The 25,352-nt window shown below is 43.6% G+C and overlaps 1 protein-coding gene across 1 annotated transcript; it reads right to left on the bottom strand.

The window, feature by feature from the left end:
- Positions 1 to 422: 422 nt before the first annotated feature.
- Positions 423 to 25,168, bottom strand: Nus1 (NUS1 dehydrodolichyl diphosphate synthase subunit). The gene is made up of 5 exons (XM_076552473.1): positions 24,649 to 25,168; positions 8,057 to 8,182; positions 7,131 to 7,280; positions 4,222 to 4,321; positions 423 to 1,872 (listed from the first exon to the last, which is right to left on the bottom strand). The coding sequence occupies exons 1-5, from the start codon at positions 25,061 to 25,063 to the stop codon at positions 1,782 to 1,784; spliced, it is 882 nt and encodes a 293-aa protein (XP_076408588.1). The 5' UTR covers positions 25,064 to 25,168; the 3' UTR covers positions 423 to 1,781.
- Between the last annotated feature and the right edge of the window lie 184 nt (positions 25,169 to 25,352).

The following is a 25,352-nucleotide window of genomic DNA, read 5'->3' as shown; positions in this document are numbered from 1 at the left end:
GGCCACAACAGATTTGTTTTGTTGTGTTATATTATGGAAGAAAGAAAAAGTAGTAACTCAACACTTTGCAATTTTGGCTCTATTCCAGAGGGTAATTCAGCAAACTTCATTTTAACAACTTTGAATCCCCTTATTTCATTTGAGCCCAATAAATTTAATTCATTAAAGCTGCACATACCCCAGAAGGTCTGTATTTATATCTATCACATTTACGATAGGTGTTCAACTGCCTTAAATTACCCCAACCCCGATGGAGGAATAAAACCAGAGGAACACAGATCACAGTACAGGGAACAGAAAGGGGGAATTCTCTAATAACCTTTAAATACACTGTAGCGTCACACAACATTTTGGCAATAAATTAAGACTTTAAAATTTTGTACAAAAAAACTGAAGTGCAAAGTAATGTCACCGGACCAAAATTCATTTTAATCATTTTATTTCAAGTATATTTTAAAAATCATAAATGGGGTTTGTAATCCAAAGCTGGAACACGGATTCTTCAGACTCTGACAGGCAATCCCAGACCATACTTTCCAAACCCACATTCTTTGCTGTTTTTCAGATTTCTGAGGCCTAGCATTTAAACTGCTCTATTCTGGATGTACATGACTCATACACACTTGTTGACTGAAGTTTTCTGAAAACTGTCCATCAAATATAAAGAATGCTTTCCATCCAGAGATTATCAGTGGAAAAACATTAAACATCTATCGAGAATTCAATTCTGTCAGAACCAGTGCTGTTCTCTAGAATTCAAGAGAACATAGAATCAAGTAAATTATGCTCCCCAGACTTTGGTAATACAGGCCTCCATCCTACTTAATCATATGCAAGGTTGTCACTGAGATTTACTGGACAAAGAAAAGCCCAGGAGCACTCGGGGGAGGGGTGGGCTACTTTTGAGGGAAAGAGCTGCCTTGGTAACTTCTCTCAAATGTTTATTTGAAATAAAAAGCTAATGGAAACATTTCTTTATAAATGCTTTGGGTACTATAGAACACAGTACTCTTCACACAAGGAAATCAAAACTGTCCTCTTAGAAAATTTTCCATCTTTAAGATGATCATTTATTCACTTTTTTGGTTTTTGACTGCCTAATTCAGTATTTAAATTTTTTGTATTCTGTACTTCAATATTGTAAGTTTTTTTTTTTTTTTTTTTCAAATGATGTTTACAACTCAGACACCAGAGCAATACTCTCAGGTCACACTGCTCACTATAATGAAATGAAATGGACGGAAAACTGAGGAGGTTCCCTTTGCTCTGCAGGTGAGCAAACTTTCAACATGTCAACAATCCAGACTCTCCGAATGTCCCTCAAAATGAGAATACTTCCACTAGTAGATCAATATATTATTCTTAGAGATTAAAGTTTGGTCACTATAAAGACTGAACAAAAACCATCCCCTCCCACCACAAACAACTAAGCCAGCTCTACTCACTGCCTGTACTCCCCACAAAAACAGAGAAGTAGCAGGAGCTGAAGCCTTTACATCAGAAATCTCAGTTCCTAAGACATGGCCCCTACGTGCTTGAACTGTGTACTCCATTCTCCAATGTGCCCCATTTATAAATTTATCTCCATACACACACGTGCACGCACGCACGCACACACACACTCATTCACTCTCAAGTAAGACACTTTTTTGTGTTTGTTGATAAATTAGGAGGAATATGAACTAGGTGTGTACAAGGTTTTATAGGTACTTTGTAAACATCAGAGTCAATTGGGTCCTTTTCTCCAAAAGTCTGAAATCATGTTATGCAAGCAGGAACCACTACTTTCCCAGACGCTGTTCACAAGCTGCATACTGACGAAGGGCGGAGAAAAAGTCCTCATAACTGATGTTTAGGTGAGAAGGCAAAGAGCTGGAAAGGGAACACAAGGAGGGAGAATTAGATCAGATGTCCAAAAGGAAGTTAGGGGCAGAAAACGGCCACTTATACACAGAACAGGCTCAATGTTTCAGTCAGACTCACTGTGAGACAGCTCAAGCAAAAATAGCCACAATTTATTAATAAAAACCTATGTTAAAGTTAAAAATCTATGTATCAATAATGTACTCAAATGCACTTTGAGAACTCTGCGTGGTCACAGTAAAGTCGGTACTGTCAACAGTTTGTGGAAGCCAGGCACTCGCACATAGTAACATAGTAAGTAGTACAGTGAGCAAGCAATAAATGAATGTGTAACCCACTGCTGCCAACTTCTACAGGAGCCTTACACCATGAAGACAGCAGGAGAGAGGCAGTATGAACACACAACGAGGGTTCCTTTAAATACGTTACACAATTTTCAAAAACTGACATGAAAAAGCCCTCAACTTTAAACGGCTTAATAATGAGGTTTGGAAATTCAAAACAGTAAGGGCCAAACACAGAGTCAGGTTACAAAAGCCACAATCTTTAGAGTTCCAGTCACATTCAAAACACGCACGCACGCACGCACGCACGCACGCACGCACGCACGCACGCACACACGCACACACACACGCACACGCACACACCGCCCTACAACAAAAGAGCTCCTGCCTGACCCTATGGTTCTCTGTCTTTCCTCCATCTGTCAGGAATTTTGAAGAAGCGGCCAACACCCTTCTAATCTTAACATCAAATGAAAATAATGTCTGCTGCCAACCTTGTCTTAGCATCTCTATTCAAACAATACTTAATGGTATTCTTCCTAAAATTTGCTTTTTGTCCCCCTTAAAACTCCAACCTTCCCTTGTTGAGGGAGGCTGAGGCCGGGATGTAAAATAAATAGATGGAAACGAACAAACGAGCAAACCCTCCAGCATCCCTGTCTCCCTGCACGTTCTATCGACGGCCCTATCTCCCGGTCTTCAGCACTCTGGGCACTACCCTCAGTGTCTCAGAGACTGCGAACGCCTCTTAGTGTGCTTAGTTTAGGACTGTGATGCCTTAGCTGACATCATGATGCTTAGTCTGCTGGAGGAAACAAAAATGCAGACAAAATTCAACAAAGTATGCGCACTGGGACAAACGTGTAGACACAGGTACAATGTACAACCTGTCATGTGCTTGGTGTCTGTTACCTGAGCTATTTAATCCTCAACTCTACACTAAAATCCCCACTTTAAAAAGTAACACATTAAATGGGCATGTGACACGTGCCTTTAATCCCAGCACTCCAGAGGCAGGCGGATCTCGGTGAGTTCCAAGGTCAGCCTGGTCTGCAGAGTGAGTTCCAGGACAGCCAGGACTACAGAGAAACCATGTCTAAGAAAAATAAAATTAAAACAACAAAACAAAACAAAACCACCTCTTTTTTATTCTAAATCAGAGGTCAACAAATAACAGACGTCGTCGTTTGCTTATGTGTTTTGTTTGTTTGTTAGACAAGGTTTCACTTGGTAGCTCAGACTTGTCCAGAACTCACTATGTAGCCCAGGCTGGCCTTGACCTCCTGTTCCTTCTCCCCAAGTTAACAGTTTATTTTTATAAATAACAGTCATACCTATTTGTTCATGTGTTATCTGTGATTATTTAGCTGTACTTGCTAAGTTGGGCAAATTTTAGTTAAGTAGAAAAAGATACTTCATGACCTGAAAGACTTAACTAAGGTATTTATTTCCTGGCCATTTTAGGAAGAGTCTACAAACCCTGTTCTTTGTAAACAATTTCATTCCCTTCATTATACTTACCCCAAAATCATAGGTATGGCCCCTTCAATTGTCTTTTTATTTTATCTCTTCTCCAACCCAACTCTAGCCATAACAGCTAAATAAGCCTTCCAAAGTCACCATTCCTGTACTACTTCCAGGTTCAACCTGTTCCCACTCCCAGTCTACTCATTTTGTTATTAAAACCATGCAGACTCGGAAGCAAGCCCTGGACCTCCTCTTTCACTCACACTGCCACTCCACTGGGCCAGCTCCCCGCATCTTTAAACATCCTAGCTTCTCTTTGCTTCCCTCCCACTCACTATGCTTCCTACCGTTACTACAGTACAGAACTTCTATCACTACCATAGGCCTCAGTGGACTCCTACTTTTCCTTTGGAACAACAACTCCAGCACTCAGATAATGCTCATTCTCAATCCCCTAAGATAACTAATGTCAAGATCAAACATCTGCACAATCCCAGCCTTTACTGTGCCCTCAGACTTAAGCTCCTGAGAGAAGGCTGAGGTATTGCCATTAGATCTAGCACAGTGCTGGATCAAAGAAGAAGACCATACACATTCAGTTACTTACATGATCTCAGTCAATCTGATTTGCCAGGGAAGAAAGCCTAATGTGCTGTCCACAGGACCGAACTTCAACACTAAGTCAGGATCGGGGAAACCATGTGAACCTTGGGAATAAAGACACAAATTGACATGTACCATTTATACACCAACATGACAAGGGCAAAAATCTACCAATTAGGTGGTTTCTTAGGCTTCCTTGTCTGTTCTCTTATCTGAAGCCTTATCTGAATGCTTGATAAACTTTAACAAAAAAAAAAAACTTTAATAAAAACACATCTTAAAAAAAAAGACAGAAGAATGTTCGGGAGGTAAAGGCAGATGGATCTCTGTGAGTTTGAGTCCAGCCTGGTCTACACAGTGACACCCTATCTCAAACAAAAACAAAAAGAAAAGAAGAAAGAATAGTATCTACCTCCTTTCAATCCATGCCCATATTTTATAGCTAAGGAACCTATCTCAAACAAAAACAAAAAGAAAAGAAAAAAGAATAGTATCTACCTCCTTTCAATCCATGCCCGTATTTTATAGCTAAGGAACCTGAAAGACCAATTCCTAGCTAGGCAATATAAATGTTTCAGTGTTCCCTAGAGCTCAAGCAGCCTTAAAGAGAAACCTCTGTGGGCTCCCACACCCAATAAGCTAAGACCTTTGAGGTTTGTTTAAGTTTAATGCATTAGTACTTCATTACTCTTTAGTCTTTTGTTGGGTGGTAGTATGTTCTGTAGATATAACTCATTTGCTCCACTCACCAGCTGCTAGACATTTTGTTGTAGTTTTTGATAATACCGCTGTGACCACCTGCATGCCTGTCTTTGTGTGGGTGTGCTGGGGGACGGTCTTTCTGTATGCTGTGAATATGTGTTGCTTTCATTGGTTGATAAATAAAGTTGATTTGGCCTATAGCCAGGCAGAATGTAGCTAGGCGGGAAAGTCAAATGGAATACAGGGAGAAAGAAGGGAGGAGTCGAGGCAGATGCCACCCAGCCGCCCAAAGAACAAGACACCAGCAGGCGGGTAACACCAAGGCCATGTGGCAAAACACAGATTAATAGAAAAGGGAGTGGTGGTGTTCAGAGCGCTTGGTAATATCCTATCGGTTAGTGAAGTTTAAACCTGCACCAAAGAGTGTAAGAGCAAAGGACGAGAGCACATGTTGAGAGTGTCTCTAATAATGTGAGGAGCTACATCCACACAGTCTCAACAATACACCTGCCCGATCAGGAGCCAAACAACAGACAACAGACATGCTGAAGTGCACAGGGGGAGCCGATGAGCTCAAGCCTGCACAAAGAACTACAGCCAAGAAGGACCGCTGAGAGGAGAGACGGTCTCCCCGGGAATAAGCACACCGACTGCTTACCCAGTACCAACGGTCAGCCCTGAGAACATGCATGTAAATAACAGTCCAAGCTGAGCAGGTCATGCTGAGGAGAGGGGCGTTGTAACAACAGTGGGAGGGAGGGGTATGTATAACAACAATTGATGCAAAACCCCATGAATTTAAAAGAGAGTGTGGAGGGATAACACGGAGGATCTAGAGAGAGGAAAGGAGAGGGGGAAATAGTAATCTCAAAAAATAATAAAATAAAAAAGAAATAATTTTTTGAAGTCTGTAAACATTTTCATTATAAATTAACAAGCCCTGCAGCCCCTTGGCTCACCACTTCAGTAACTCCCCAACGTGCTGCCTGAAGGCCATCTACAGGCCACCCCAGGCTACCATTTAGGACATATCCACAAATTCCTCTCTAATTGGGCTTCAAGTGTCCAAGAAATGGCCACTATCTCAGTAACTCTGATGAAACCGTCCTACAATGTCTGCACCTCCCTGAGCCCAAACAGTTAACCAGTGACAGAAAGGAAGAGGTGAGCAGTCAACAAAAGGAGGTAGCAAGTTAGGGCAGAAGACCAGAATCAAGAGCTAAGTGGAAAACTGAGGCAGCAAATGCATGATTAGTACGTAAGGAAAGTAACATTCTATGGTAATGAATGAAATATCAGTGCCTTCATATCATCACATGGTTACAGAAGCCATCAGTGAACATTAATTTGTTAGAAAGATTGTCTTTTTTTTAATGTTAAAGATAATGCTAGTAGAGCAAAAGGTTCCTAAAGGGACTCCAAAGCGAAAAAACTAACCAAAGACTTTCACCAGCAGTATGGTGAGGTGGAGGGGTGTGTGTGTGTGTGTGTGTGTGTGTGTGTGTGTGTGTGTGTGTGTGTGTGTGTGTGTGTGTGTGTACACGCACTTACATGTAGTGCTGTAGTTTAGTGACATACAGCACACACAATGGTTTCTCTGCATAGCAAACAGAGTGAACACAAAACGGAGGCATGGGTAAAAGGCTGTAGACTCAAAAGGGACAAGCAGTGGCGGAGGGACAGAAAAGAGTGACAGCACACTGAAACCCGTCTCCCAGGATGACACATTAAAGAGAAAGTTCCTCAAAAACCCCTCCTTGACCCAGCAAGATGGTGAGTGGGGCAAGGTGCCTGCCAGCAAGCCTGGTGACTACTCACACTCACTCTGCGGAGAAGAGAAGCACTTCCAGACAGCTATCCCGACGGCTGCCCAGGTGCCCACACACATACTCAAAGCATCTTACTAAATCTTCATCTTAAGTACCAGGATAAGTTCCATAGTGTGAAATCACTTTCACATGTGGGTCATTAACTGTCAGAACTGTAAGGGGTACAGCAATAAAAGCCTCCCCGCAAAACGGTGTCTCACTATTTAGCCCTGGCTAGCTAGCCTGGACCACAAAGATCTGTCTGCCTCTGCCTCCTGAATGCTGGGATTAAAGGCGTGAGCCAGCAGGCCAGGTAAATCAGATTGTATAGAATGAGAAGACCCGAAATATTCTCTTTGCTCTGTGTCTCTGGGAGACACAATGGGAAACCTTCCTGACTTACTAAGTAAGCCGTCTAGCAGATCTACATCCAAATCTGTGGGTCTCCTCTGCTGCTGAGCCACTAACTGGCAAAAGTCCTGGGCAGCTCTCACAATATCCGCTTTTCCATCTTCTGGGGACAGCACCTTCACTGCTGAAGGGCAATTTAAAACTAGAGAAAAAACAGACAAGACAATATTTAGAACACACTCTTCCATATTTACTTAAACATCAGTTTTATGAAGCAAGTTCAGACCAAAATAAAGATACAACTGTGATGAGCAGGAACCAGTCAAACCCTTCAGTGTCGGTATCCAAACACACCTGCTATGCTCTCTGAGAGGGGCCATGCACCCCAGGTCACAGTGGTGCCTATTTTTATATACCACCTTCTCCAAATCCTAAAAGTAGCTTTGCATGTAGTGAGTAAACCCTCTACAAGAGGCTAGCTACAATTTTTGCTTATCTAAAAATGCCATCTGCACTCATAGTCAATTTAGTAGTAACATCAAAGAAAACTTCAGACAAAGGAAACTATGCTTCAGTGGAGTGTGGGTGCATAAGCCGATCTGACTCCGGAAGCTGCTTTAGAACTGTTAAGACTCTACAAACTGACAAGGCAGAAGTCTGACTTACTCTTTTCTATCACTCTACAGAAAAACCAGTTCTGCATCAATTTATGCACTCACTAAATTTACTATTATAAATGTATCTGTTCTTGGGCTTCTCTGTTCACAGGGCATAAAGTCTACGTGGTTAAATAAACTCTTTAACATGGATTCATTTCTATGTCAACTGCTATTCTATCATTTTCTGAATATTATCTTCTAGCAAGATAACTGATAAGGACTATCAGAGCAAAATAAATTATAAATGTGACAGAATCTGCCCTGAAACACAAACACACTCTTCCAATGGTCATGTGCACAACTGCCCACACTCACTTACCTTGATCATCTCTGTCGTTACTATTTGCAAACTCTGGTGAGTATTTGGAACAATCTAGGCCCAAAAGTTCCTGCTGTTGTTTTAAAATTTCATCCATCAATCTGGAATTATTTCTCTTGAAAATACCTTCAAAAGAAAAGTATGAGCAAACAGATCACAACCAGGTTAGGTGATACTCTTCAATGACTAGTGGGTGTTTGTTGTGGATACAATACCAGACCCCAAACTGGACCCATTTCAAATGAAGCAGTAATGACTAGTCTCAAACTAGATCTACAAGGGAAACACGACAGCAGAGCTGGTTAACAAGGAGTCTGGCTTTAGGCTCAGTCAGAAACAGCTTAGCTACTTGGAAGCAATGTGAACATGGGAATACGACAGGCTAAGACCCGAGAAGGAATTTTTTTGTTTTTTTGTTTTTTCGAGACAGGGTTTCTCTGCGTACCTTTGCGCCTTTCCTGGAGCCCAGGCTGGCCTCGAACTCACAGAGATCCGCCTGGCTCTGCCTCCCGAGTGCTGGGATTAAAGGCGTGCGCCACCACTGCCTGGCCTCCAAGAAGGAATTTTAAGAGACCCGTTCCCTGAAACTTTTATTTACATCTAAGAAACTGAAATCCAGTGTCCTGAAAGGGCTGGTCTAAGAATAAGAATGTCTTTACTCCTGACTCCCAATCTAACTTCTTTTCTCTACAGATTTACTATATACATGAAATGCTACTGCCTCAATTTGATTTGTTTTATAATAAGAGAAAGCAGTATAAATTATGCACAAAGTAAAGAATAAAATAAGAGCAAAACTGTTGGGAGGCCCTGCTGGTCAGAGGTTAATAAGGAGGCTGCCATAGGCTGGCAGCTTTCTCTAAGCTGGGTAACATGGAGGATTTCTCCCTCCCCCGCTGCAGTGAGACTTCCTGCTCTCTCTCTACCTGCCTTTATCTGGAGATCTCCCTAAGCACAGAGACCTGACCTCTGAAAGCTGTCTCTAAGCCTGGATGCCTGGTTTATCTCTATCATGACCCTTGGCACAGTTCCCCCGCTGGAAGTCTTTCTTTCCTCCTGCTGCACACCTGGTAACTAAGACTTGAACTAGGAGCTTTGCTGTAGGACTAACTCAGCCTTATGATAGGAGCCTGCCACTTAATGCAAATTAGGGTTTGTCCCCAGGCTTCCCAATCCTACATATTCTCTATATTCTGGAATAAAGCTGAGCTGATTTGCCAAAGTCATCTCCCAGAGGGCTATCTCCGTCATATCCACAGCCATCTGAAACCAGTTTCCTGCTTCTGCTCCCTCCTCCCTCATGAAACCAAGGCAGTCAAGGATCCAGAGGAAGCAGCAGAACCACACAAAACTTAGAAAATTTAAATCCAAGTACAAAAATACAATGTTTTTTGATCTTCTAATCATGCACAAAAGTTAAGGCTAGTGACCACCACATCCCTTAGAGAAAAAAAAGAAGGAAACTATGTAGCACCCATCTAATGATCTAACTTAAAAAGAAGAGGAGGAGGTGAGGAGAAGGGGAGGAGATGGGAAGAGAAAGGAAAGGATCAGCTGCATGCAAATAGCAAACTGGACTCACCCACATAACAGTAGTGTGGTGATGTGAATGAAAACGGCCCCCATAGGCTCAGAGGGAGAGGCATTATTTGAAAGGATTAGGGCATGTGCCCTGGTTGGAGCAGGTGTGGCCTTGTCAGAAGAAGTGTGTCACTGGGGTGGGCTTTGAGGTTTCAGAGGCTCAAGCCAAGCCCAGTCAGTGGCTCACTTGCCTTCCTGCTGCCTGTCTACCCAGATGTAGGACTCTCAGCTGCCTCTCTAGTAGCATGTCTGCCTGCACGCCACCATGCTTCCCTCTTTATAAGAGTTGTAATGGTCATGGTGTCTCTTCACAACTAAGACAAGCAGTAATAAAAAGCAATGTCTTCCAATGGAAGAAGGCTTACTAGAAGCAAAACTTGGAAGCCCACAGAATGTCTCAACAGTGGGCAAAGTGGGCTTGCTGTGAGTTCAATTCCAAAAGCCACATGATGGAAAGAGTCAATTCCCACAGTTGCCTCTGACCTCCACACATATGCCTTGGCACACATTCACTGCCCCACACACATACGATGGATGGATGGATGGATGGATGGATGGATGGATGGATGGATGGATGGATGGATGGATGGATGGATAGGTAGATAGATGATAGATAGATAAATAGATAGATAGATAGATAAGACAGACAGACAAGACAGACAGACAGACAGACAGACAAGACAGACAGACAGAGTGAAGCAATGTTTCAAAGCAAGATTTGAGCTAAACAATCTAGGAAATTAAAAAGATCCCTAGAGAGAGGTCATTAGATGGGGAAAATGCTTAAGACAAAGTGGAGTCTGGAATGTGCAAAATACACACAAAGGCTGCTGATGCAAATGTTAGGAGAAAAAGAGTGAGATGAGACTCTGAATTTTTATTTCATACTGCTTGCCCAACAGGTATCCAACAATTTACAAGTAATGTATAGACAAGCAACAGACTACTACAGGACCCCACACATAATTCAGTTTAAAGACTACTATAAACAACTTAGTATAGAGAATATGACATTAAGAGGGGAATGATGACAATCCCATGGCTTTTATACTAGGTAGCAGAAAATCACATTTTCTTTAAAAAATTAACTTATTTATTTGGGTGGGAATGCCTGCCTGTCTGCCCGCCACGGGGCATGAGCCCACACATGCCTGCCACAGTTATGCATGAGAATGTCAGAGGACAACCCGAAGGAACTGCCAAACTCTACCAAAGAGTGCGCAGGGTCTTGGGAGGTGGCTCAGCAGTGAAGAGTACAGACTACTCTTGCAGCAACCCGAGTTCGTTCCCAGCTCCCGTATCGGACAGCTCAATCATCTGCAACTCTAGCTCCAAGGGAGCCTATGTCTTCTTCTGGACTCTGTGAGCATCTGCATTCACACTTGCACACTCCATGGGATTACAAGTAAAGGAAATCCTCTTTAAAAACAGGCAAACTTAAGCAAGGACAGCTCCAGATGCCATTAAGTACAAGTCAAAAACCTCATATTTATAATACAAAAATATCCGTGCCACTTCAAAGACCAGATAAATATCTAATATCAACATTCAAATATTATAAGAGTCTCAATATCTACTAGGATGAAGTCCAGACCAGCCCTCTTATCTCCCCAAATGGAGAGAATTCCTCCGCCCTCTCTCACCGCCCACAGGCTTCTCCTCGAGTTTAGTCACTCAGAAATCCTTAAATCCACCAGGGGGCAGAACAAGGATAAAATGAAGATGGCAAAATTTAGGGTGCATATTGAAAGTATGCCAAGAAGCCTAATAAAATAATGAGGAATCTCTATAAAGATCATATAAAGGTATTCATGCTGAACAAAACAGCATGAATACCTTTACATTAACATGATTGTTTTGTTCCTAACACATCCAGTTTATTCCAACCAACTTTTACCTCCAAGTTCTGTAACAAGTAAATGTGAGAAGGGAGAAGACTTGACAGTGGTGGTGCACACTTTTAATCCCAGCACTCAGAAGGTAGAGAGAGGCAGATCTCTGTGAGTTTGAGGCCAGCCAGGGATGGGGGGTGGTGGTGTTCTCAGAACAAGTTGGGGGAGGGCGGGAGGGCACAGTAGCTCCCATCTGTAATCCCAGCACTTAAGGAAGCTAACAAGCGTGATCACTGTGGGTTTGAGGCCAGCCTGGGCTATATCCTAAATTTCAGAACAGCCTGGGCTATGACTTGAGGCCGAGACTTCATCTCAAAGCAGGAGAGGATGTGTTGTAAAAGTAAGTTTTATGCATTTGGGGATAAGGAATGGAGGAAAAGAGGCAGAGTGAGAACTATAAACGGATGAGGTGAGTGGGAAAGCTAGCGGTTCTCTTTCTAAAGGCAGCGTGACCTGCCCAGTCACCCAGCCATCCTCTTCACTCTGCAGCATTTCCACCTTCATGCCCACCAGGAAGCTAAGATCTCAGGCTCCGCTATAGCCACGGTTTCTACACCCTCATTCTGTCTGTCCACTACCACTGTAGTTCCCCGTCATGCAGCCTTCTTTATGACAAGTACCTTCCAGCAAGTTTCCCTGCCCCTTCCAGAATGTTTCCCTAGGTTACCAAATTACTCAGCTTTGGGTGCATCTTGGCACGCTCCAACTTCAGTGTCTTCAATGGTTCCACAGTGCAGTAAACCACTCAACATAAACACTGCTGTCTATGCTTCCACAGCAAATGGTAGAAATAATACATGTTTAGGAAAGAAATCAACCTATTTCTTTGCAGCTCTATAATCAACAAAACTGGGACTACTTTAGGCTCCGCAAACAGATGTAGTCACCCCAACTCTACCCTTTACATGAATGAACTTCAATTCTTCCAATTCTTTACAGGGCAGCTAAAGTGTCATTTTCTTCCTGAGACCTTCCCAGTGTCCCATTCTTCGCCCAATTAACAAGGACTGTGTTCAAATCCCTTAATAAACTTATTATCACACTTTTTAAAGTAGCATTAACTTAACCAACCACCTCCACCATGTATTCTTTCCTGTGAATTTCTAGTTTGTTCATCTCTTTCCCCCAAGTCTCCTTCCATATAACAGGAGTTCAATGTTTACTTAATAAATTGAATTATCAGTGCACGAAGTGCCAACTAACAATGCCTGAAGGGGCATGAATGGAAAGATTACTTTCCAGGAACCTCTCACAATACACGCAGACACTTCCTGATTGCATGCAGAATTTACAAGGCAGAATGGTCGATCCAGACTCACAGAAAGAGAGAGCCTTGCTCTAGGCTAAGCTGGGCAGAGAACCGCTGAAATATAAACTATATAGCTTCTGTCCAAGGCTTACATGAAACAGGTTATGAGGAAAATTAATTCCTAGTGCTGCACAGCTGACCCCCATAGCTGATCACACTCTATGGCTTCATTCCATCCACAAAATATATGAGTATTACTAGCTGACAATTCTCTTTGGCAATCAAAGTCTACACATGCACCACATAATACACAAGAAAGGCAGTAAGACAGAAGGCTGGCCTTGACTCACATAATTTCTCAAGTAATAGCACAGAATACATGGAAATTTTTTTCTCATTTCATAATCCTCCCTATTTGCCTTCTACAACCTAAACTGACTGATCGAAGAATGTTGGAATGAAAAAGAGGGTGAGCATTCATAACCATTTGGATTTAACCAATTTAAGGAAAACCCATCTGAAAATACAATTTTGAGAAAGCAGAATATAGTACTATAATTTAACCACTTATTTTAACCAGTGCATGACTATAATCCCAGCATTTAGGAAGTTATGGCACAGGACTGAGAATTCAAGACCAGCCTGAGTTACACAGCAAGATGACAACAACAGCCAAAGAGAGAGAGAGAAAGAGAAAACTTCTCCTGTCCTTTAATGAAGAGGAAATAGGTAGATTCAGGGTGGTCACACAGTTGTCCCTGGGTGTGGAAGGATTTGATCTGAAATCTAGGTCTAAATTACTACTCATTCAGTATCCATTATCCCTGGTGCTGTGTGTGCTTGATGGAGGGGTGCACCTGCCATGTTTAGGCAAGTTGGAAGACAACGTGGTGGAGATGTTTTCCACACTGAAATAGTTCTGGAGTGGCAACTCGGGTTGCCAGGTGTAACAGCAATCCCATTTAGCTGCTGGGCTGTCTCGAAAGCCAACAAGTATTAACTTTTGAAAAACCTAGAATATAGCATGTGGTGTTTTGAATGAGAATGTCCCACACAGGCTCATGTATTTGAACACATGGTCCTCAACTGGTGGCACTGTTTGAGGACACTTCAGAGGTGTGGTCTTGCTGAAGGAAGTATGTCTGTCACACAGTATTATCACAGCAACAGAGAATTATAACAGCCACAGAAGTAATTAATTATTTTTCCGTAGTTTTTTAAAGGCTTGAGAAGGTTCACAGGGCAAACAAGTATCTGTTGTGAGATATTTGTTTACACTGTGTGAAGATGTGTTGTTGTGACTGGTTTACTAAAGAGCTGAATGAATGGCCAATAGCTAGGCAGGAGAAAAGAGGCAGGACTTCCAGGCAGAGAGAGGAACTCAGGATGAATTCAGGCACATGAGAGATGCCAGCAAGACACAGAGGGAGTCAGACATACAGAATGAAGAAAAGGTAAAAAGCCACGTGGCAGAACATAGATTAAAAAAAAAAACAGGTCAATTTCTAAGAGCTAGTTGGGGGATTGGGGATTTAGCTCAGTGGTAGAGTGCTTGCCTAGCAAGCGCAAGGCCTTGAGTTCGGTCCTCAGCTCCAGATTAAAAAAAAGAGAGAGAGAGAGAGAGAGAGAGAGCTAGTTGGGAACAAGCCTAAGCTAAGGCCAAGCTTTCATAATTAATAATAAGTCTCTGTGTCATTATTGGGGAGCTGATGTTCCCAAAGGAAGTCTAACTAAGTGTTCTTGCAGGGTCACCTAGGACTCAAACGGAAGTTCTGTAATGACAAAAGGAATTTCTGTTTCTGTTAATCTATAACTATCTTACAACAAAGGCTTGATCTCCCAAAAGAAAGTTATCACAAACAGAAAAGATTAGTGAAAGAGTAATCTTTGAAAACACACATACATGTACACAAGGCACATACACACACCTCTAATTTCCATGAAAGAATAAAATTTTATGCTAGGAAAGCTGCATCTCAGAAAAAAAACAGGTGACTGTGTGTGTGTGTGTGTTTCTTGGTAAAATGAACTATGAACTTTGGGAGCCAAATGCGTGTCTTTTTATATTCTAAGAAACTTTGTAACTGTGGTATTAAAAATGTTCCCTGACCTTCCACCATGACACACTGGAACATTCCTCCCCTCACCCATCCAAACACACCCGCTCTGCTTTTGGATGTGCCCCTGGTGCGTGTGTGCACACAGCACTCCTGGAACATGCGGGAAGCAGCTCTTCTGTGCTGCTCTGTCACTGATACAAAATGCATCCTTCCTTGCTCCCGGCTCATGAATATCTCAATCCTGGTATTTTACCAAAAATGTTTTGGCTGATTTTATTCAGATCTCAAAGTAGGGAAGCTGGTATTTCTGGGACTGGATAATGTAGTTCAGAGGTAGAGCACTTGCCTAGCATGCTCTACGGCCCTGGGTTCAAATTCCAGCACCACACATCAACCAACCAATAAATCAGGATTTCCTCAGCTGACGGCTATCACAGAGATAGCTCTGATGTATATTCTCTCAGCATTCAGAGTTCATCTTCTTTTTTTTTTTTTGGTTTTTCGAGACAGGGTTTCTCTGTGTAGCTTTGCGCCTTTCCTGGATCTTACTTGGTAGCCCAGGCTGGCCTCGAACTCACGGAGATCCGCCTGGCTCTGCCTCCCAAGTGCTGGGATTAAAGGCGTGCGCCACCAACGCCCGGCCAGAGTTCATCTTCTTAAGGAAAGAAGAATACCACTCTGAGCAGTAACAGGAAAGTGGAAAGAGGGACTGTCCCAGCTGACTTAATTATCATGTTGACACAGCCAAGAGTCACTTGAAAAGTCTCAACTGAGGGGTCACCGGATGAGACTGACCTGTGGACATGGCTGTGGGAGACTGTCTTGATTGTTAATAGATACTGCGGCTGACACCATTCCCTAAGCAGTGGTCCTGGGTCCTAAGAAGGTAGCTAAGCATGAGCTGTGACAGAGCCACCAAGCAGTGCTCTGCCCAGACTTCCCAGGGTGGACTGTGAACTGTAAGTATAAGCCAAATAAACTCTTTCCTCCCCTGAGCTGCTTTTGGTCAGAATGCTTTATTACAGCAACAGAGATAAAACTGGAACAGGAATATTATGTGAGACTAGAGACATTGAAAAGAACTCAACATAAGGAGGTCCATTACTCCTGGTAGTGAATTTAGCATTCCAAGTACTGTAGGGATCTACTAGAGGGTTTTATTCAGAGTCTGAATGATGTTATTTAAAAATAAAATAGATCACAGCCAGGTAAGGTTGTGTACACCTACCTATAACATTAGGACTGGAATGCAGAAAGATCTTGAGTTCAAGGCCAACTTAGGCGACATAGTGAGTCCAAAGTTAGCCTGAGCTAGAGTGAGATGCTTTCTCAGAATAACTAAGAGCTAAAAACTTGGCTCAGTGGTAGAGTATTCACAGGCCCTGTATTTAACCTCAACCCATGCTGCCACAGAAAATTACATTGCTGGTAGGTGAAGAATGAATTGTAGAGGGGCCAGAATCTAAATAAAGACTAATTGGGGGCTAGTATAGTAACACAAGTGAAAGATGATGGCCCCTGAAATCTGGGCGGGGCAGATAACACCAATATAAGTGGGACATTTCAGACATACTCCATAAGAGACTAAAAGCCTGATGGCAGACTACAACTTCAACAAAATGGAAGAAAATATTCAGTTGATGGAGAAAAATATGAGACGGCAGATTTGGGGGGGGTGGGGGAGTATTCAAGAGCAATGTTTTGGACATGTAATATTGGAGACACAGAATCTGAAGTTATGAAGCAATGGGGGCTAGAGGTACAAACTGCATGTCAACACACAGCGATGCTGACAAGCTGACAATCACCTGAGACAGCACTCAGTTGCCCACATTCCATTTACCCAGCTGTTCATGGCCATGCGGAGGTGAAAGGCAGACCTGCATACAGCTCACATTTAAAGGGAAACAAAAGAAGCCAGGCATGAGACACAGTAGATACAGATGTGCATCGAGAAATCCAAGTAATCATGGCGCCACAGAAACATTTCAAACAGAATTCAGTCCACCAATCTACCCATTTACACACAGTTCTCAGGCTCCTTTGGGGTCTTCTAAAATCTCTGCTCTGAGACATCAATGACATTCCAGGATCATGTTCAGGTCTCAAAATTCAGCCCACCCATACGCCCAAGCATGTGAACACTAAGCAATAAGCCACAACATAAGCACCTTACCAAATGAAGAGAATCAGGGAACAACAAATTTAAACAAGTACTCTTTCAACAAATCTTGCCTATACTTCCTAAAGGTTCTTTCAAAACTCATGTGAAATGTATAATCAAACCTATAAAATGACGTTTAAAAGAGACAGTGAACAGAAAATTTTTACAGTTGTTCCTTCTGTAGAAGCAGACCCTTTAAGAAACATCTAGCAAAAAGGATTCTCAGGACAAAGAAACTCAACACTAAAACAGTCTTCCTAGCTATCCACTCCTCCAAGCTATGCAATTCAAGCACTATTTCCTTATGTACAATGCCCTCCATTTGAATGCAATTTTTTATCAACTAGAGACCTAAGTAAATTACCTGTTGGCTACCTTCATTTAACCTCTGTAACACACAACTATCACGCTACTGGAGGGGAGTCTTAGGAGAAGAAAACATGTACTTAGTAGTACAATTATTTTAAATGAAGAAAAAAACAAACTAAAATTTTACGTGACTGCCACAGTCATAAACACAAACCCTGGTAAGTCATTAAACTATTTTATTTTAATGGAGAGCCTCGGGACACCTCCCAGATCAACAATTATGCTAGAACATTAACATACTGTAGCAAGGAAACCAACAGGCACTGACAGCTTCCTGTAATGGCTCTATGGCCCCCAACACAAGTATGTAAGTTGAAGAAGACACACAGACTTTCTCAGTCCCAGCTGCACATTTGATTTGATTTAATTTGTGGGTCTTTCATCAACATCGGGGACTGAGCACAGGGCTTCACACACATGAGGCAAGAACTCCCCCACCCCACCCCCCAGCAACACCTCCAGCTAAAGTTGCATGTTCTGAAAACAAGAATGCATGCCTTCATAGCTCTGCTTATCTGACAAATGGTTCATGTGCTCCATAGTTAAAGTGCAGTAATTAAACATGTGTCCAATAGCTAGGGTGACCATTTAGATGAGATAAGGAAAACTACCTGCCTTAAATGCTTCTCAGGAGGTTTCTATCACCTGTATGTCAGTGCCATGATACCAGGACCTGAAGATGATATAATATAGTCAGTCCATAAAGTGACTACTGTCTGTTCTCTAAATGATAACAATAACCTAACAGTTCTAAGAACAAAAGCTTTTAAATAAAATGTGGTTCAAATTCTAGACCTGGTTCCTTAGGGGATATGTACCTTGGCTTTTTGATTCTCTGTTTCTTGAGTTGGAAATCTTTTAGAACTATGGAATTTTTGTATAGCATGCACCACACAGTAAGAATTGAACAAAGGGAATAGCGGGATGGTCCAGCCAGAGAGGCACTTGTCTTTGAGCCCAGAGTCCTGAGTTCAATCCCCCAGGGCCTCCCATGGAGGAAGAAGAGAATCAACTCCTGCAGGCTGTTCTCTGACCTCCATGAATGTGCTGTGACACACACACCTCCATACCAAACAGCTCAATATTTTCTTCAAGAATTTAACAACAACAAAAATTGTTACTATTAAGATTGAATAGATGGGGCTGAAGGGATGGATAGCTCAGTAGTAAAAGCATGTCCTGCCGCTGCAGAGGACCCAAGTGCCCTTTCCAGCACCAATACAAGGCAGCTCACAGCTGCCTGTTCCTCTGCCTTCAGGGGTCTAATGCCCTCTCCTGGCCTCCAAGAACACCTCCACTTAAGGAGTACACATACTAATTAAAAATAATAAACCTTTTCTTCAAAGGCTTAATTCATAGATCTAGCACTATGGTTTAATAGAAGAGGACTGAGAACAAAAATTATTCCTCACATCCAAAGACAAAGCAGAACAGAACCTCTCAAAGCAAGACAGGGAAGAAATAACTCAAAGAGCCTACCCAAGGAGGCGGGGCTGCTCTAAGAATCCATGATAGACTGGACGGTGGTGGCGCCACGCCTTTGATCCCAGCACTTGGGAGGCAGAGCCAGGCAGATCTCTGTGAGTTCTAGGCCAGCCTGGTCTACAGAGAGAGATCCAGGATAGGAACAAGAAAAATTACACAGAGAAACCCTGTCTCAAAAAAAAAAAAAAAAAAAAAAAAAGCAGATAGGATTTTGGTAGAGTCCTTTGCAAGAAAAACGAGACTAGGACATCTCAGGATGGTGAGATAAATGCAGAATTCCAGGAAAGAGTGAAGAGCAGGGATACAGGTTCTCTTCTATGAGTTTCTAAACAAGGGAACAGAACACTGTTCAGGACATCAAATACAATCATGCATGTATTTGGACTTTCAATACATCTGACACCTCTGTAATTCAACATAAGGAGAACAATCATTATTAAGAGTTATACCGGGGCTGACTAAATGGCTCAGGGGTTAAGAGCACTGGCTGCTCTTCTAGAGGAGCAGGGTTCAATTCCCAGCACCCACATGGCAGCTCACAACTGTAACTCCAGTTCCAGGGGATCTGACACCCTCACACAGACATACATGCAGGCAAATACACATAAAATGCACATAAAATACAAATAAATAAATACTTTTTAAAAAAAGAGTTATATACCTCCTGCTAGTATCTATGTCATAGGTCAAACTAGAACAGACTTAAGTTTACTTTCCTGGATTCTAGGTTTCACTCTTGGGAAACAAAAGCTGCAACTCAGTTCCTTATGCTTGTGTAAGGGAATCACAGCCCTCCCTCTCTGGAGTCAAAGAATGTGTACTGCCTAACGATGGCAGGCATTTAACACCCGGCCATACCCTGAAAGAAACAAAAAGGAAAAGTAGAGATGACATCCATGGAGCTTCTGCTTTATAAACGTCAAGTGCGGACACACACTGAGAAAAGAGAATTATTTTTAGAGGTACCCAACGTTCTAAGGAGATCGAGGAACAGAGTAAGACAAGCAAGACGGACTAACAGGAGGTGATGTGGCAAGAGACACAAGCCGGAGGTAAGGGTAGACTCAAAACAATCAGAGCTAGAGTGAGCTGGGTGGTGGTGGTGGTGCATGCCTTTAATGCCAGCACTCGGAAGGAAGAGGCAGGTTGAGTCCAAGGCCAGTCAGTCTAGAGTGAGTTCCAGGACAGCTGTGGCTACACAGTGAAACCCTGTATTGAAAAACCAAAAACAGAAGAAGAAAGTGAGCACTCCAGGCTCTCAAAAAAGAGAAAAAGAGGTGACAGAAAGAAACCTAAACACGGTGTGATAAAAGTCCAGACACTATGAGAAGTAGGCTGAGAAGGCTGGAATGGCAGATCCCATCAGGGCGAGTGTGAGAAATCATTACCCCAAACTACTGCACACAACAGAGTTACAAGTAAAGGGATAGAAGCAGAAAGAAAGTATTTTTGATGTCTGGTCACTGGATGTCATACAGAAAATATCTTGCTGACTCATTTCAATTTATAATAAAAAAAAAAAAAACTACCGCCAAATTATCATTACACATGAACAATGCGAAAGATGAAGTGTGTGCATGTGTGTGTGTGTGTGTGTGTGTGTGTGTGTGTGTGTGTGTGTATGTGTACATGTAGAACCTCAGTACTATATCCACTCAGCTCCAGCTCCAGCCCATGATTAATCTTACATAAGGCAAGTACCAGAGAAGCTTTTGCTCTATGTTAAGGTCAAACTCCAGTGTGCAGAAGTGCCATACAAGTGGCTTGATAAAAATAGAGATGCCCAGGTTGGACTACCTTAATTCAGCTGATCATTAAATGTGAGGAATCAGTATTTCCTATAAACATTGCAAGGACTCCTTCTCAAGCTTTTCCCAACAACCCCACAATAAGCATGGTACCAACACAATTGGGCAATGAGAACAGTACCCATCCAGACAATGTGGAGCACTGTGTACTTCAAGTGTACACAAGAAAGCATAACAGCCCCAAGACTGTTACACCAAATACATTAAGAAACAGTTTTTAACACAATCCCTATCATAATCATTTCCTAAATCATAACCATGTAGACAAAAGTCAATTCTCCTTATGAGAACTGTGAGCTGAAAAATTCCTGAATAATCAAAGAAAACTTCAATTACCAATAAATGAATACAGCAGAAATTAATCATAATCAAAAAAAGTTTACAAGTATAATAAAAAAAAGTACAAGGCCTTAACTGAGTAGCTCAGTGCTACAGTGCTCAACTTGCCAAAGGCCCAGAGTTTGATCCCCAGAACCACCAAAAATTAATATATATAAAGCATCTTCAAAATGTGTTTTGTTGTGGCTATGGGGTGAACCTACAGTCCCAGCCTTAGGGAGGCTAACACCCAATCATCTAAGTCCACAGATTTGGGCAGCAAAGGAAGCGCTCATTATATTAAAAATAAAATCAAATCAAATCAAAACAAGCCAGGTTCGGACACAAGCCTGCCTGTAACCCCAGCACTAGAGAAACTGAAACAAGAGAACCTTAAGTTGAAGGCCAGCCTACCAAGGCCCTGCCTCTCTCTACAAAAGCAAGCAAGCAAGACCATCAGTTCACAGGAAAAGACACTTCAAAGTATGTAAATATCTACGGGTATTTTAGTCCAAGGACTAACAACCATCTAAAACCCATCATGATCAGAATGGATGTTATTAAACACAGACTTGAGGTTGAAGACATGTAGAAGAGGGGGAAATTAATCAATAAGCTTGTCTCCAAGGTGGCTGCTATCAACTCCCCTCCGCTCCATCTTGAGGCACAGGCCATTTTCCCCACCGAGGAGAGGTCAAATCCACTTCCTTCACTCAAGACAGATGTGTGACTGATTGCTTAAGCCAGGCCCTAAAGCCTTGCCGCTTAGGTGTGCCTCTGGGAACACCTGGTCTGGAGGCACTCTGATAATTCTGAGGCCTCGATTAAATAAGGAAGCCCAGGGTAGCCATGTGGGATCCATAAGTCGACAGACAACTATCTCCTCTCTATCCAGCCATTACAAACCAGGCACCAACAGGTGACACACAAGGACAGCCTTTGCGCCCCTGCCAGTTACCTGACTGCAAGCCGCGTAAGTGACCCCAAGGAAACGGCACAACTCAACTGAGTGGACACATAACTATTTTAAAACACTGAATTCTGGGACAGAGTTCTACAAAACCACATAAGCAAAACAGCTGCCTAAGCATTCAGCTTACCTTCTTCTCCGACATTCTGCTCAGGAAACTTACCTGTTCCATTCACTGTTCCCAAGGCTCCAGCTACTGTTTAAGCGAAATCTTATCAAAAGCTTACCGAAGAGGTGGCATTTCCAGCTCACACACAGGGGCAGGAGAGTGCTCAAGTCCTATCTGCTTTTGCTAGTTCCAATGCAAATGTCATTTTCCCTCTTCCCAGAGCCCCATGGTGGGAACAGCACGTCTAAGGGAATTTCCCCCTTTCTCTCCCTGAAGTCTTTCACACTCAGCTGTCATTTGTGATTTATTTATCAGCCTGCATTATGTACAGCAGGCATCTCTCCTTGAATGTTATACCACTTCTTACACTTACTTCTTCATTTTCAGACCTCTACAGCAAGGCAGGTATCAGTGAATGTAGCATTTATGTATATGTCAATACACATAAATTTTTCTAAGTATACAGAAACAAGCTTAAATAGAAGCATACTGGAGGAAAGAGAGTGAAGTTTAAATATCTTTATCTATCCAAAAGTTTGACATGGTCAAACTTGGTCACCCAATTTAAAACTCTCTCTTCCTTCATCATTGCCTTTCAGCCACCCTCTCCTCTGCCCTGTCTTATTTTTCCTTATTATGCTTCTAAAACTATCTATTTTCTAACACATTAACAGAGGATGCCAGACTTTCACTAAAATCTCAGGTTTTGTTTTCATTTACTCCTGCATGCTCATGCCTGGAAAGGCATGGTAATTATATATACCCAACTATGGCTTGCTGAATGAACGAATCAGTCAAAAGCCAGATAAGTAAACTGAAGACCTCTTATTCAAACTATGAAATTATCGCTTAAAAATGCTTTTATAGGAGCACACAGAATCCTTGAAGCCCATTCAGTAAAATCGTTCCTTCCATCTCTGCTCGGTTCTCGTCAAAACTTGGTTCAGTTGACTTTTTCTCATTGCCAATCATTTTCCGTCTAAGAGCATATGACCCAGGACCTGAGTCACATCAGAAACGCACTAACAGGAATTGCAGGAACAAGGAAGTGTGAGGGCAGTGTAATCTCTGCTTGGACGCAGTCGCGTCCGACGACTTGGCATAGCTTACCCTTCCTACCGGATATAAGTCAACGCACATTACTTAACGGCTCTAATTTCCATTTTTTTATTGCCAAATTATATCCCACACTACTGACTGCACTGGTTTAGGCAAGGACTGTGTGACCTAACAGTCTCCTGACTTCTGCTGGTCTCTTGAGTCTTTAGCAAGTTCTGTACTGTCAGTCTCTGGATATATTAAGCTTTACCCTATAGGGCACATCATCATCTCAGGTGGCTGGCTCCCATGGAACAAAACTCCTTGGTAGCAGCTAGGAGAACGATGATAAAGCAGTCAGTGATTACCACTTACCCTAGCCAAACCCTGCACTTAAATATCTAGCTGATAGAGATTGAAAGGTAAAACTCAAGGGGCTTCTCTAGAGCATGCAGGCAATTTATTGAACCAAGAATAAAACCGTCGTTTTTCTTTCCTGAATATCAACCCTCCTAACTCATCCTTATCACCACATCCTCAAGGAAATACCACTGCACTTAAGGATTGACTGCAACCCAAGCCTGACATTTGGGAGCCTCCACTCACTCTCTCCCCTATTCTTCAATGCCCTGCTCAAGTTTCATCTCCTCTCCACCAACTCTCAAGTTCCTCTGTTCAGAATTTCTCTCCTTTCTAGCAGTAACTCTACTCCCCAAACGTCATCCACCACCTAGTGTGTGCCTTTCTCGCCGCCGCCGGCCTGAGAGCACACAAGAGGAAGGCAAGGTTCCGAGGAATACATCTGGCAGAGTGCTTTAGACTTGCTGCCATGAAGTGAAGTGTTGAATTTTGTACTTAACAGGGCTATGGTGAAATTCCTTGCCTCGATCAGAACTTACAGAAGACAACTGCAGTATTACTGGCCACTGAGGATAAATGATCACAGGCTTTGAGAGAGCGGAGCAGCGTCGTGTTCTGGGCCTATCTAAATCATGCTTTTCAAAAACTCAATTCAAATGCCATCTAACTCCAAGAGCTCATCTGGAAAACCTACAATACAGCTCATGTATAAGTCCTCCACTGCCCAGTTGTACTTAAGATGAATGCACTGAACCCCTTTCAAGAGACACTTTGAAGAACGCACAGACTGGTTACAATGATTTCCCCATTACTACTTTGGTGACCTTGGGCAAATCAGTTTATGGTTTTGAATGTTTGGATGTCGGCTCCCTCTTTCGTGAAGCAAAGCCAAATAGATACCATCTACCTCAACGGAATACAGTAAGTATTTTTTTAAGTGTTAAAAAATACACAACCAAATCCAAAGACTTGGTCAACGTCCAATAAAACTCATCTCCCTTCCTCGAAAGCGCCGGCCCTGTGATTGAGACTTGAGGGCCCAGAGCCGCCTAAACTCGCAGGGCCTGGAGGGCGGCGCCCTCGCAAGGCGACCGGGAGCCAACCAGTCAATCAGACGTGTAGTCCTGGGACTCGGAAAGCGTCCCTGCCACCCCCACTTCCCCTTCCCCCCGGGGGGACCCGTCCTCACCTTGGTGGTCGTAGACGCTAATGTAGGAGATCCCCACCGCCATGCACCACACCACGAGGCTCGCGATGTCCGAGAAGCTGGGCTCCTGCTCCTCCTCGGTGACCACCAGGCCCATGTGCACCGGCAGCTTCTGCAGAGACCGGCCGTCCGCGCGCCAGCGCAGCCGGGGGTGGGTGGCGGCCGGCCCCGCGGGCCCGCGAGGGTGCCGGGGCGGACGCCGGTGCCTGCCGCCGGCCGGGGGCTTGCGGAGCGTGAAGCCGAGCGGCGCTAGGACCGCGGCGGAGGCGGCGCGGCCGCAGCGCCGCCAGAGCCAGTTCCAGGTGCCGAAGCGAACGCGGAGCCAGGAGGCGAGCGTGCGGTGCAGGCAGAGCAGCGCGTGCAGCACCCGCCACACCAGCTCGTACAGCCCCGTCATAGTCCCGGGGCGCCCGGGCGCCGTCTCCGCCCTCCGGCCCACCGCCGCGGCGCGACGGGGGGTTCTTATCCGCCCCGGCGGCCGCCGGCGCGGCCCATCGCTCCGCGGCCCCCCCCAACCCCCCGTGCCCGAGCCCCTCGCCACGGCCGACACCTCACCTAGCCCCCGCCGCCATCTCCCTCCGCCCTCGGCGGCCCCGCCCCCGCTAGTACATGGACAGTCCTGATTGGCTGCCGGGCCGCTCTGACGCGACCGGGGCGTCGAGGCTGGGGCCGCCGCCGCCGCCGCC

Source organism: Peromyscus maniculatus, chromosome 16 (assembly GCF_049852395.1).
Source record: "Peromyscus maniculatus bairdii isolate BWxNUB_F1_BW_parent chromosome 16, HU_Pman_BW_mat_3.1, whole genome shotgun sequence".
NCBI lineage: Eukaryota > Metazoa > Chordata > Mammalia > Rodentia > Cricetidae > Peromyscus > Peromyscus maniculatus.
The sequence above is the reverse complement of the archived record's forward strand: the minus strand, read 5'-3'. Positions and strand labels throughout refer to the sequence as shown.

Bases quoted from the DNA above. Each gene is read 5' to 3' on its own strand.
- Nus1 (XM_076552473.1), bottom strand. From the start codon at position 25,063: ATGACGGGGCTGTACGAGCTGGTGTGGCGGGTGCTGCACGCGCTGCTC. The intron at 7,281-8,056 runs GTAAGTGAGTGT...TTTTTTCTCTAG, and splicing joins TAACGACAGAGATGATCAAG to TTTTAAATTGCCCTTCAGCA. The intron at 4,322-7,130 runs GTAAGTCAGGAA...TTTATTCCCAAG, and splicing joins TCTGCTAGACGGCTTACTTA to GTTCACATGGTTTCCCCGAT.